Source organism: Ictalurus punctatus, chromosome 7, assembly GCF_001660625.3.
Source record: "Ictalurus punctatus breed USDA103 chromosome 7, Coco_2.0, whole genome shotgun sequence".
NCBI lineage: Eukaryota > Metazoa > Chordata > Actinopteri > Siluriformes > Ictaluridae > Ictalurus > Ictalurus punctatus.
In genome coordinates this window covers 32,457,723-32,472,033 of record NC_030422.2, presented here as the reverse complement: position 1 = coordinate 32,472,033, position 14,311 = coordinate 32,457,723, and the positions used below count along the sequence as shown (strand labels likewise).

The following is a 14,311-nucleotide window of genomic DNA, read 5'->3' as shown; positions in this document are numbered from 1 at the left end:
AAAAAAACAGGAAACCATGCATAAGCCGTATTTATAACCCCACCATGTTGGATTATTTAGCCATTGTGGGGAATGAGTGGCATGGCTATATACTTATGCTGAAGGTGGAGGAGGTGCTTGTAAACTACCTCTCTCCATCAACGGCAGGTAATTAGGGGGACCGGCTTTGCCATCCAAGCCATCATGTATTGCCAAAGTGGCACTGGTGGGCAAGGCATATACAGTAGTAGTCCTGCTTGTGGGTCACTGCAGGCAATTATATAAAACATTAGAATTATTGACATTCTGTACAGCCTTTAATGTATTTTATTATTATAAACTAATATTTTGTAGACCAAATATTTTGTATAACATCTCTAACTCAGCATCACTGAATATTTACTTCCTCAGATCTTGGAAAACTGTAGTCTGTAAATTCTTTCCTTTTATTGGCTCTCTACTTTTACAGGTTTAAAAATTAGGGTGTGTTTCATGTAAATTAGATTAGCTATGAGGTTAAATTAGAGTGTTGTGGGCATAGGACATTTTAATAAGGGACTAATGATCTTGTATTCACGCAATGATCTGTCACTCTCGCTCCCCGCAATGCCACGACTGACCACCAGAGGCCGCGCTCTCCTGAGTCTTCATTTCATTTCCTCTAATCATTTTCCTTACCACACTGTGTGAGTTTTAAAGTTATAATACTTTAAAGTTATAATAATTATCTGGTGCGGATGCGACAGAAGATGAAGTATTTCTTTATTTGTAAAGTAACATCTTTCTTTAGGCTAGTATTGTTGCTGTGATTTGCACCATTATGTCAAGCATTTTTTTTTTTAATCGAAATATTCAGACTTTATTCTAGTAATATCATATATTATGACTTTTCCCCCTCAAAACTGGTAATGGTGGACCTGACTCCAAAAGCCTCCAAAAGTTCATTTTGGTTTCTAAATCTGACATTTAGAACTGCTCTGTTATTAGAGCAATATGATATTCAATATGATTTTAACATTTAGCCCGGGTCAGTCACTTTGTTTATTCAGTCAATATATTGGGAAAAAAAATTATACATTTATGTTAATTTATGTTTAAGATATAGTCAATCTGTAGTACATTTGTAAGCAATATTAAACCTCTGTTCATAGGCATTTTTAATTTATTTACTTTTATACAGACAAAAATCAAATTGAATCGAAATCCTCAAGTCAGTATTGTAAATTGATTTGAATCGTGACCGGAGCGTATCGTTACACCCCTAGTACCTAATGATAAGTATGACTAGTGTACTCAATCACCAGCAGAAGAAGCTGAAAGAGCACTTTCCATCACTAGCTAAGTTAACAGATGGTTATCTAACTTATCTACCTAATCTATCCACCGTGTCCCTCAACATATACTGATGTCATTAACCAGAGAAGTTTACTTAAAAATGTACACAGCTTAACATTAACAGTGTATTTTTGTTCACATTTCTCACATCATCATTTTTCTTGTCGAGAAATAAAGTACACATTGTCTTGGTGAAGATTTTTTTTATTTTCTATTTGAAAAAATACAAAATGTTAAAAATAAAATGGTGATATTTAAAAGGCACAAGAGTATTTGCTCAGAGTTTTCTCATTATATTACATGTACTTCACATATCATTGCAACCAGGTTAACTAACGGAGTGAACAAAATGATACATAACCCTTATTATATATTGTGCACATAGTCCTCATTGATACTGGTGCATTTATTTGAAGGTTTTAATTGAACAAAACATTCCAACAACACATCTCCTCACACAACTTCAATTAAAGTTCACACAGCTGAAAAGAAAAGTCAAACCAAATATAAAATGCATACCTCGAGTCTGCTCTCAATAACGCACACCAAAATGTTCATCAGTAATGTAACATGAAGCGTTTTGAGGTTGTAATGTGCAGGTCACTATGTTGGGATGAAACTCACTCCAATATCAGACACATTTATTTCACACGTGTTGTTGCATTAGCAACATGTAGGCTTTATTAGAGACTAAACACATGTTCACTTTCACCTCATGAGTAGGTTTGCAGGCTTCAGCTAAACAAATCCAGTCAGAAAGACGAGTGCGTGTAAGATGCTGAGCTACAAACAGCATGATGTTAAAGCGATAGATCAGTATTATTTACAATCCACAAAATGACTGCAAAGGAATGATGAAATGATTTCTACATTAAACGGGTCCTCTTTTTATAGATGAACTTTGCTGACTCCTCTATGACTGCATTCTGGATTCTGTATTCACCATTGTGAGCTGTTAATGAAATGAAAAAGGTCATTTGTTTCATTACAATTTTACTCCAAGTGTTTATGACAGAAAAGCAACCGAACTGCATTTAAGTGCCAGTGCCTCAGATGTGTTAGAAAATCAACATAATTCATTCAGTCGTCTTCAGTAACTTCAAAATGTTTTAAAAAATTTTTTAAATGCTAATAGAGAGTCAAATGATTTCTACTTTTCTGTAAGTGAAAATATTTTTCTGGCAGTAATTAAAGTTAATTTGTTCATTGTGTGAAACATACTGAAAGAGTTCTTACCTCGAGCTCTGTAACATTTGACCAGCAGAATGATGGTCACCAGCAGAGAGGCCGTCACTACACTACTGATCAGCATGAGCACTGAGAATGGAACTTCTACAGCTGATGGACCTGACGCTGAATAAAATAATCATTATAATAATACTTTATTCATGATGAACTGTTTGTATGTTTTACTCAAACGGAAGTAGAAATAAATCCATGTTCACTCGTGCTCAAATATCATACTGTACATGTACTTACATAAACTAAGCACTATAGATTACTGTCATGTCACAGCAAACCAGTGACTACATTTCCCATCCTGCACAGATGCCTACAAACATGGCCGCCATGGACTATACTTCCCCCACACACGTGTTCACCTTCTCCAGAATACTATGCAGACACACCTGGTTCCAATCAAACTCACAATCACACCAAACTATATGACTTTGTGAACACTCAGACTTTGTGAAGTAAACGTTCAGCTACCTAGTCTCTGTCGTTATCCAAGCCTTGTTTTCGTGTTTTGCCTTGCTGAGCTTTGACCTTTGTTTACGCCTCGTTTTCGATTCTTGCCTTGCCTCGTTCGTACCTGTATGTTGATCGCCTGACCCCTTGCCTGTTATTTAGACTCACGATTTGGATTTATCTGCCTGCCTCTCTTCTTGCATCTGTCCTAAACTTTCTTTACGTGGATTTCGTGACAGATTACTTCATCTTCATGGATGCAGCAGGAAGACGGAGGAGATGTCACCCAAAGAAAACCAAGCAAACCATCCCAGCTGTGAATTCAATCCAGTTTCCGCAGTGGAGGAGAACCGATCTCCCGGAGCTGTTTGATGGTTTGTCAGATGGTTTGTTATATTTTTCCAGCCTAATGGACCCCAAGCCCGGCGAGAAGCAGTGGCTAGGGTTCATGTTGTCCTGGTTTTGTGGACCAGCACGCCAGTGGGCACAGTGCTTAGCAGCCATGGGATCCTGGGGACTGGAGAGTGTCAATCTGGCAGGACAAAATCCTGGGCGATCTTTGAGGATCTTGTGGGGGAGCCATGCTTCAGAGATGAACTGGACGTGCCGTTTACTACATATCAGCAGATCAACGTGGCGACCTCAGAGCTCCAGCTTGAGACCCACGAGGAGGTATCACCTGCTGAGCTCCAGCCAAAGGTCAATGTGGTGACCTCATAGCTCTAGCTTGAGACCCACGAGGTGGTCTCACCTGCTGAGCTCCAGCATAAAGTCAAGTTCCTGCTAGAGGTGATCTCCTAAGCCCAGTTCCTGTCCGAGGTCGAAGAGGCGACTTTTCAAGCCAAGTTCCTGTCAAGGATCGAAGAGGTGACCTTTTATGCCAAGTTCCTGTCTGAGGTCGAAGAGGCGACCTCCCAAGCCCAGTTCATGTCAAGGGTCGAAGATTTTGCGAAGTAAATGTTCAGCTGCCTAGTCTCTGTTGTTATCCAAGCCTTGGTTTATACCTCATTTTTGATTGTTGCCTTGCCTCGTTTATGCCTGTATGTTGATCACCTGACACCTTGCCTGTTATTTCAACGACGCTATTGTCTCACGATCTGGATTTATCTGCCTGCCACTCTTCTATAAAGCTCTTAACTGCGATTGCATCCGTCCTAAACCTTCTTTACATGGATTTCGTGACAATCACATTATATGATTGGCAAGATGGCGGCGTGCACAGTCGCAGCGGCTCACGGCTCTCCTTTTCAGTGCTCTTTTTTGTTGTTTTTGTATTATTTCTTTATTACTTGTTTGTGTATTATCGGTTCTGCAAACATTCGTTATACAAGCAAGAACCTTATGGATATTGGGGACCAACACCGAATACCTATTTCGAGAGTCTTTCATCACACGCACAACATCCCAGACGACATAGCGAGATTGCCGGGCTCTCCGTGGATTGTTGTCGGGTCCAGAAGGCAGCGCAGACGGAGGACGGAGAGGAAGCAGAACAGGGGATGCAGGTCTGGTGTTATGTTAAGGCTAAGAAAACAACCACACAAGGCACCTTTACCGAGCCTGTTTCTCTCCAATGCCAAATCCCTGGTGCATAAAATGGACAATTTGGAATTACAACTAGCTGGAAATCGCTACGTTCGTGATTGTTGTGTTTTGATTATTACTGAAACCTGGCTTCATCTGAGGATACCCAATGCTAGCATGCAGCTAGCAGGTCGTACTTTGCTCCGCTGGGACAGGACTGAGGACTCCGGTAAGAGCGGGGGGGGGGGGGGCTCTGTATGTATGTGCATGAGAACTGGTGTAATAACGGAACAATGATAGATAAACATTGTTCCCCTGACCTCAAGTACATGTCTGTAAGATGTCGGCCCTTTTTTCTACCAAGAGAGCTAACAGTAGTGATTATCACGGCTGTGTATATTCCACCCGACGCCAATGTGAACACGGCGCTCTCTCTCCTGTTGAGCATCATAAACGAACAGCAGCGGGATCACCCGACGGTGTTCACATAATTGCAGGAGATTTTCATAAGGCGAACTTGAAGACTGTACTCCCGAAATTTTATCAACATGTTAAGTGTTTTACTAGAGGGGCGAACACTCTGGATCATGTTTACTTCAACATTAAGCATGTGTATAGAGCCATACCTCTCCCCCACCTCGGCCAATCGGACCATCTCCCCTGCTCTCCCCTGCCTACACCCCCCTCAGACGCAGTGTCACGCCCACTACCAAGACTGTTGCCACCTGGCCTGACGATGCATTCTCCAAACTTCAGGACAGCTTCGAACAGACGGACTGGGATTTATTTGAACATCAGGAGCTAGAAACATTAACAGGAACGGTACCGGACTATATCAAGTTCTGTATCGGAAATGTGACTGTGGACAAAAACATTCGGGTTTTCCAAAACCAGTAACCTTGGATGACCAAACAGGTCCGCACACTCCTCAGAGCCCGTGACGCTGCCTTCAGGTCTGGTAAAAGAGCTCTGTATAGAGCCACTCGTGCTAACCTTAAAGGTGGTATTAAGGAAGCTAAGGAGGACCCTAAAAGGAGCATAGAGTCCCACCTGTCCAGTAAAAATAAATGGGAGGTGTGGCAGGGCATACAAGACATCACAAACTACAGAGGCTGCAATGCGACAACAGGAGACCTGAGTGCGATTCTGGCAGAAGAGCTAAATTGCTTCTTTGCTCACTTTGAAACATCACAACAACAGCACTCATCTGCTCCAGCCGTACCTCCACCCTCATCTGGCTCCCGCACCAGTCCAGCCCTGCCTGCATCCCATCCTGGTTCCTGCACCACTCTACTTACTGTGAGGGAACATGATGTTAGACGGATGTTTCTGGCAGTGAACCCCAGGAAGGCAGCTGGCCCAGACGGAGTACTTGGTAAGGTGCTCAGATCGTGTGCCCACCAGCTTGCCCAAATCTTTACCAGAATCTTCAATCTCTCCCTGGCCCAAGCAGTCATCCCGCCCTGCCTAAAATCAGCCACAATCATTCCAGTGCCAAAGAAGTCTCCCACCACTAGCCTAAATGATTATTGTCCTGTGGCCCTCACTCCAGTTATCATGAAGTGCTTTGAGAGATTGGTTCTTCAGCACATCAAGGACTACCTCCCCCCAGACTTCGATCCTTATCAGTTTGCATATCACGCAAACAGATCCACAGAGGATGCTATCGCCGTAGCTCTCCACTCCGTGTTGAGACATCTAGAGCAGCAACAGAGCTACGTCCGGATGCTTTTTGTGGATTATATTTTGGCTTTTAATACAGTCATTCCGGATATTCTCATCACCAAATTGGTCACTCTTGTCCCCCCCCCCCCCCCCACACACACACACACATATGCCTGGATAAAGGACTTTCTCACTAACCGGTCTCAGACAGTGAGACTCGGACCCCACCTCTCCTCCACTCGCACGTTGAGCACCGGTTCTCCACAGGGCTGTGTGTTGAGCCCCCTCCTGTACTGTCTCTACACGTCCGACTGTAGTCCGGTCCACAATAATAATATTATTGTCAAGTTTGCTGACGACACCACAGTGGTCGGACTCATCTCAAAGGGACATGAGGTAGCCTATAGAGAGGAGGTCCTGAACTTGGCAGCCTGGTGTTCAGAGAACAATCTGGCTCTAAACACTAAGAAAACCAAGGAGATCATTGTGGACTTCAGGAAGCACAACACTGAGCTAGCCCCCCTTTTCATCAATGGTGAGTGTGTGGAGAGGGTCCACACCTTCCGGTTTCTTGGCGTCCTTATCTCTGCAGACTTCTCCTGGACAGACAACATCACAGCGGTTATTAAGAAGGCTCAAAAGCAGCTACACTTCCTGAGAGTTCTCAGGAAGTACAATCTGGACCCCAATCTGCTGCTGACCTTCTACCGCTCGTCCGTCGAGAGCCTGCTGACATACTGTATCACTGTGTGGTACGGTAGCTGCACCGCGGCAGACAGGGAGAGGCTTCAGAGAGTAATAAGAGCAGCACAGAAGATCATTGGCTGCCCTCTCCCCTCCCGGGACAGCTCTCACCCTGGCTTTGACCTGTTCAAACTGTTGCCCTCAGGGAGACGTTAAAGGTGCATCAGAACAAGGACTAATAGATTTAAGAATAGTTTTTTTTCCCAAAAGCTATAACCATTCTAAACACATACATGTACTGATTTCACAGTATAGGTATATAGTTTCTCAGAACTTATTTATTATTTGCTTATTTTGTGTTATATATATTTATTTTATTTTATTCTATCTTGTTTATTTTATGTACATGTTGGCACAGAACAAAAAGGAGTGGCTCTTAATTTCATTGTACATGTGTATAGTGACAATAAAAAGGCATTCATTCATTCATGAAGATACTGAGTTCAACACATTCAGTCACAGTTGTAATTAAATGAATATTGAAATGATTTCTCACCTCTGACTGAGACCCAGCTTTTCGGTGACCCTCCTCTCTCTGGGTGTTTACAGTGGTAGAAACCTTCATCTGACTTTGAGACAGTTCGGATGATCATCTCTCCTGTTGTCTGTGTCTGGAGAACTGATCCATCTTTATAGAAATCAGCTCGGAGGTTGGAGGAATTTGGGTATCGATTTAAACAGCGCAGAGTCAGAGGATGTCCCTCAGTCACAGGATGGACAGGACTCTCCAGGATCACATCACCATCTAGAACACAGAAAATCACATGTACAGCAAAAAATTATAACATGAATATTTCTTCATACAGACACTGACAAGTTATCCCTAGTTTAAGGTGTAATTCTATAATAAACTAATTTATCTGTAATATAATATTAAGCCAATACTGACTGAAAGTTACAGAGACTGCAGTTATTTGAACAAACTCTGATCAACACTACTTGATTTCAGTGTGAAACTCATTAGTGTTTTTGTGTTTGTGGAGTTGAATTGGATGAAAACTCTTTAGGAGTGTAAAACTAGAGTTGCGTAGAGTCATATTACAGCCTCATTCAGTGTTTTACCTGCTCTACCGCAGCTGATTCAGCTCATGAGAGAAACTCCACTGTGCCGTTCTGTTGCTGTCTTCAGGTAATATTAAAATGACAAAACATTCAGAACTTTCAAAACATTACTGAGATAAACCAGTTCAGTGTGTCTTGTTGAACAGTTCTCCCAGTTAGAAACTCAGAGTTCTGAATATTCTGTAATGAAACATTTCCCTTTTCCTTTAACAATAAACACACTACATGAAGACTCACCATGCACTGTGATGTTGACAGGATTACTGTTTTCTCCAGATTCAGACTCACACCAGTAAACTCCAGTGTAGGATGTGGAGAGGAAGCTGATATTACATGTAGATCCTGAAACTGATCCCCACCATGAACAATCTGACCCTCCATCACTGTGTGTGTATCGACTCACTCTCCATCCAGTAGAGTTACTCTGGTCCTCACAGCTCAGTGAGAGAGAGTCTTTAGTAAAGTGTTGAGTTCTGTTGTGATTGATGATCAGAGACACTGGAGGAGATTCACCTTAAACACAGAACATTATAATTCACGTGTGATTATGATTGTGTTTTCATGACATAACTTACACTGAACACATTCACACCTCGTTTAATTAAACAGTGCTATTTGAAGGAGAATAATCCTCTACCAGTGCTTAGGGCTAGTCAACTATTTCATTTACACCTACACTATATTCAACACTCCAACATTACACTATTGTTGTTATTTTTCCTCACCAGTGATCCATAGCGGCTGTTCGTTGCTGTCATATGTGCGATAAACTTGTTCTAATCTCTCTGCACTGCACACATAAACTCCTGTGTGATTAAGAGCAGCAGGACTGATAGTGTAGGAGTCTCCAGATTCTCTGATGATGTCTGAGAGGGACACCGCTCTATACCAGAAAATATCTTCATTGTGTCTGTATGGAACAAATGTGTCCCAGCTGAATGTCCAGTTTGTAGAGGAGTTTGTAACCTCACAGCTTAGAGTCACTGAGTCTCCTTCAGTCAGCCAGCTCTGTGGAGATACACTCAGTACTACCTGTGGGCCCTCTGTTACACAGGAAATACACAATTATAAATCTGTACATTTACTTTATACACAATAACAATCATATGAATGTGTAATGCAGATCAACTGGTTACTAAATACAGTATGGATACAAAACTAAGACATTAGATGAGTGTAACTACAGGTCTGAATTGAACTATTTTTACATCATATTTCCAACTAAATAAAATCATATTAAGGACCACAAGTGAATTGAAAGATTGGGGGAAAGAAGAGCTAATCTCTGTTATTTCACTAAAGTGTGAAATAGAGCAATAAACGTGGTGCCATAAACTTGGCTACTGAAAAAAATGTGTTAATGATGTAATTGTTTATCAACAAGGTAAAAACACTGTAAACACTTGACATTGGACTAATGTGTAATGTGGCCCATTACAAAAAAATACTTTAAATATCAGTTTCATGTGCATAGCATAATTATTCCTACTTTGTACGCACAGGAAGGAGTCAGATTCTGCCAGGGAGTAGAAATTTGGTACAGTACTGAAAACAATTAAACTACAGCTTCTGGTGACTGGCTTGGAGATTTAAACATGTTTTTTTTTTTTTAAATAAATTGGAAAATTTGATATTGCAGACGTTAATCTTCAATTTATTGCATTACAAATAATTATTGCATCATCCTAAATGTTTATCACACATCACATTTTTTCTCCATATTGTGCATCAATACTCACCACAATTATGCTGTAAATGTAAAACGATAAAATCCAGATGGTACTGCAACAGACTCACCTGATACAGTCAGAGTAACAGCATCACTGATCTCTGAGCTCTGAGAGTCATTGCTCTGTCCTCTGCAGGTGAAGTCACCACTGAGAGAGTCTCTAACAGACCAGATACTGATCTCCTGCATTGTGCTGTCTTTATAGAATGTGTCATTATTCCAATACCAGCTGTATGTCCACTCAGTGTCTCGTCCTCCCTGTACGTCACATCTGAATGTAACAGTCTCTCCTCTGTACACATGTGTATCAGGCTTTATGGACACCACAGCTTTAGGACTCCCTGTAAAAACATTCTAGTGTTAATAAATTATATATAAAATAAACCCCAAGTGTACAGAGGTGAACAGGGTCATTTAGAACATATTGTTGCTCAGTCTTTTCTATTTTTATCACACTATTCATCACAAGTAAAGTAAATAAAGAGTGTGTGAATGCACCAAGAGCACAAAGTGAAACTAAACATGAAATAAACTGATATCAGAGTAAAGGTTAAAGGGACTTCCTTTCTGCTAAATAAAATGGTATTGACAAAAATCTTAACAAATTATCAAATCCTGCATGGTACAGTACAAACACAACCTTCTCATCTCCAATTAAATATGAAACATGTACACAGAATATAGAGAAAATATAAATATATAAATCACCTTGAGCATGTGGCACTGGTATAAGTGAAATCAGCACTAAAAAGAGAACAGAAACAGAACATGATGAAAACATGGAAAAGATTCAGTGTGTGATTGAAAACAGCACATTTTAGACACACAGATCTCAAAACATTAAATTACAGGATACATCTGACCATCTGAAAGAAATACAATATGTTGAGCTGTTTCAATAATAAGTAAAGTATAAAACTAAAGTACAACAATGAGCTCAATCCTGTTCTGTGTGTGTTTCAGTAAATAAACAAATATGTTTCCTCAGATATTATTACTGAAATTTGGACTCAGTGCACACATTAATCTGAACAGTAGGATATAAAACCAATGGACTGTAACACCTTTTTCTGCACATGTCCTAATAACAAAACCTTTTCACACAGGTCTTTAACATGCTGGAATGTTAATTGTGATTGAGACACATGCAGAAGAGAGACATTTCCTCCCAGAGGGTTTCCTCTGATTTCTTCAGTTTCTTCCCATCTGATTGGCTACGCTAAATTTCCCCTAGGTCTGAATGAGTGTGAATGCATGTGTATATATATATATATATATATATATATATATATATATATATATATATATATATATATATATATATATGTATGTATGTATATATGTATGTATATATGTGTGTGTGTGTGTGTGTGTACGGTGCACTACCATGGACTTGTGTCCTATCCAGAGTTTATTAAGGGATTAAAATGGACTTTGGAAGGTTGTGGAAAAGTGATTGTGGTGAAGGTTGCCGTTTCAATTAGACCTTACACAGAAAAAATATTATATAATTAATACAAAATGAAAAATCACATTGCAGCATGCTATCTCAGTGTCCTCGCTATTACACAACAACAACAACAAACATCAATGCTGAATGTGATAGGTTAATGTTAATTTGAAAAAAGTATAAATATAACATGGTGGTACAGTGGCTTAGTGATTCGTGCATTCGCCTCACACCTCCAGGGTTGAGGGGTCAATTCCCGTCACTGCCCTGTGTATGCAGAGCTTGCCTGTTCTCCCCGTGCTTCGGGGGTTTCCTCCGGGTACTCCGGTTTCCTCCCCAAGTCCCAAGACATGAATTGTAGGCTGATTGGCATTAACAAAGTGTCCATAGTGTGTGAATGTGTGTGTGATTGTGTCCTGCGATGTATTGGCACCCCTTCCAGTGTGTCCCCTGCCTTGTGCCCCGTGCTGCCTGGAATAGGCTCCAGGTCCCCCATTACCCAATAAGGATAAGTGGTATTGTCTCGATCTCCCCGGCAGATGGCGTTGTGGTGACAACGTGCATGAGCATCTTCAGAGCACACATGTGCACGTGCTTGAATTGCGCATGGATGTTAAAACTGTGTCAAGTGTTGCCAGCTGTCGGCAATTAAGAGAATGCTGACCTGATATGTAAACCCCTTGTGTTGAAATAAAGCAGAGAAAAGACTAATGGAGAAAGGACTAATGGAGAAAGGAGTAACGGAGAAAGGACTAACGGAGAAGGACTAACGGAGAAGAAGACAGAATGAATAATGGCGCCAGGTTGTGACGTTGCCATGCTGTGTGTGTTTTCCTGTTCCTTAGTTTATGCCATGTCCTAGTTAGGAGTGTTCATGCTATGCCAGAGTTAAGAGTGTTTATGCTATGCCTAGTTGAGAGTGTTTATGCCATGCCTTAGTAAAGAGTGTTTACGTTATGTCATAGTTAAGAAGTGCTTATGCCATGCCATAGTTAAGAGTGTTTGTGCTATGCCTAGTTAAGAGTGTTTATGCCATGCCATAGTTAAGAGTGGTTATGCTATTCCTTGTTAAGAATGTTTATGCCATTCCATAGTTAAGAGTGCTTCTGCCTCACCATAGTTAAGAGTGTTCATGCCTTGTCATAGTGAATAGTGTTCATGCCAAGCTGGAGTTAAGTGTCTTTGTTTAATGAGTGTTCTTGCCAAAGTTTAATGAATGTGTCATACCTGAGTTAAGCTAGTGTTTCTAGGCACAGTCCTGTTCTATGTTTGGTGCTTCATGTCTCATCCCGAGTTGAGGGATAGGTTTTCTGTTGCAAGTCTTTAGCTTAAGGTCTAAATAAACACATCACTCCTGGGCTTACTTCCTGTCTTGAGTCCTGTTTCATAACAGGTATAGAAAATGGATGGCCGGATAGACAATTTAAACATAAAAATATGTGGTACTTTGTCTCAGGCCTAGGAGCAGATCTTGTTCCAAAAATGTTCTTTTTATTCATAAGAGCAGAATATCTAAATAAGGTTGCAAGTGTCAGGCAAAAGCAGAGTCAAGAAACAGGCTATGTTCAGGCAATAAGTAAACAGCACAAGGTAGACAAAACTAGAATCACATGTCAAAACCAAAAGAGCAATAGGGTCAGTCCATCTCAGGTGGTCCAATAATTGCAAAGTTGGTTGCTCTACCATTTTAGTTTGCCTTTTTTTGAGTGATTATATCTAGGTATTGTCATTGCAAAATCACCAGTTTTTTTTTTTTTTTTTTTTTTTTTTACACAAAGACAGCCATCTTTGTGTCATGGCACACAAGAAATTTTGGTTATACAGCTGTTTACATAAACCTCCTTTCAGCTTGAATATCTCTGCTGGGGGCACTGATACTGTGGATAAATATTCTGTCCACTACACAGTTACAATTATACTTTGTTACAAAATTAAGTGTACTTACAACCAATTGCCCGGATGAAGAGTAAAGTACCACACGGAACCAGAGAGTGAGGAAAAGCAAAGGTCCAAGTTTATTGTTCCACCACACGAGATCCACACAGTTTGTGACGTCCCAAAAAGTGATCTAAAAAACCAGAGCTGAAGCTCTCCTATTTATACGGTTTTCTTAGGGTCAGGATGACCCAGACACCAATATGGTTAGAGTTTGCTGTCCCCAAACACCATTACACCTGCGATGCAAAGCCATTCCCAGAGCATTATCTCATGGAGTTCGCTGTTCCCAGAGACCCTTATCTCACAGAGTTTGGTGTTCCCAGACACCCTTATCTCACAGGTGCAATCCATCCCCAATACCCTTATCTCCAGCCTATCTTGTTTTACTCTTAAAAAAAATAACCTGACCTTCGTCTATGTCCCTCCTGACTGGTTTATCATGAGAAAGGATTCCTCCACACCTTCACACACTCCTGACTGGGTTTTGGTGAAAAAGGATTCTCCACACCTTCACACACATTATGAGTAAGTTTTTATGTTTGTTCTGCATTTCTGTTTTATAATGCTTACATGTACATTACCCTATAATAGTTTATCTCTGTTTTCTGCATACACACCAGGCCTCTGTGTGTTTATTTGCCTGTACTCCCCCCTTTTTCTCCATTATGTCAAATAGCAGTTCTAGGTTTCAGTGTAAATAAATCTAAATGTTAATTCTAAATAATCAGTGACACATCCCTTATAGAGTTCCTTCTCTCCTATGTGTCTCAGGTGAGTGTCAGTCTTTCTTATCTCCTTTACTGGAGGGGCTAGATTTGGATCTGAACACTTACTATCAGCTTGTGCATCTCACTGTTGACATCACTATGCTGATCGAAGTTCTTTGTACCCCCTCTTAGATATAGAATCTGCCCAGCAAATGTGTGTATGAATGCTTCTACTCAGACAGACCCTCTACTCACTGTCCAACTATCAGACTGATGATGACACAGCCTTCTCTGATCCTGGCTCTGACCTCTCTCCCCCTTTTTCACCTGCCATCCCTGAATATTCCCCTCCGTACATATCAGCTGGCTATCCCATCTCCCCAGCACGTATCCCTTTTTACCACCTGTTTTCCCCCTTTTGTTCTACCTCGCCCACGGACTACCATCCCACCAGCCCAGTGGATTCTCAATAAAATTACATACTACTCA

The 14,311-nt window shown here is 40.8% G+C and overlaps 1 protein-coding gene across 1 annotated transcript in view; it reads right to left on the bottom strand.

Moving 5' to 3' along the window:
* Window positions 1-14,311, bottom strand: part of LOC128633116 (Fc receptor-like protein 5) — a 35,889-nt gene that overhangs the window by 17,319 nt on the left and 4,259 nt on the right. The window contains exons 2-9 of the mRNA XM_053681865.1: window positions 10,436-10,471; window positions 9,796-10,068; window positions 8,724-9,041; window positions 8,236-8,511; window positions 7,433-7,681; window positions 2,551-2,667; window positions 2,185-2,266; window positions 1,834-1,840 (exon numbers count right to left, since the gene is read on the bottom strand). Coding sequence (XP_053537840.1) covers window positions 1,834-1,840; window positions 2,185-2,266; window positions 2,551-2,667; window positions 7,433-7,681; window positions 8,236-8,511; window positions 8,724-9,041; window positions 9,796-10,068; window positions 10,436-10,471 — 1,358 coding nt within the window. The remainder of the gene's footprint in view (window positions 1-1,833; window positions 1,841-2,184; window positions 2,267-2,550; window positions 2,668-7,432; window positions 7,682-8,235; window positions 8,512-8,723; window positions 9,042-9,795; window positions 10,069-10,435; window positions 10,472-14,311) is intronic.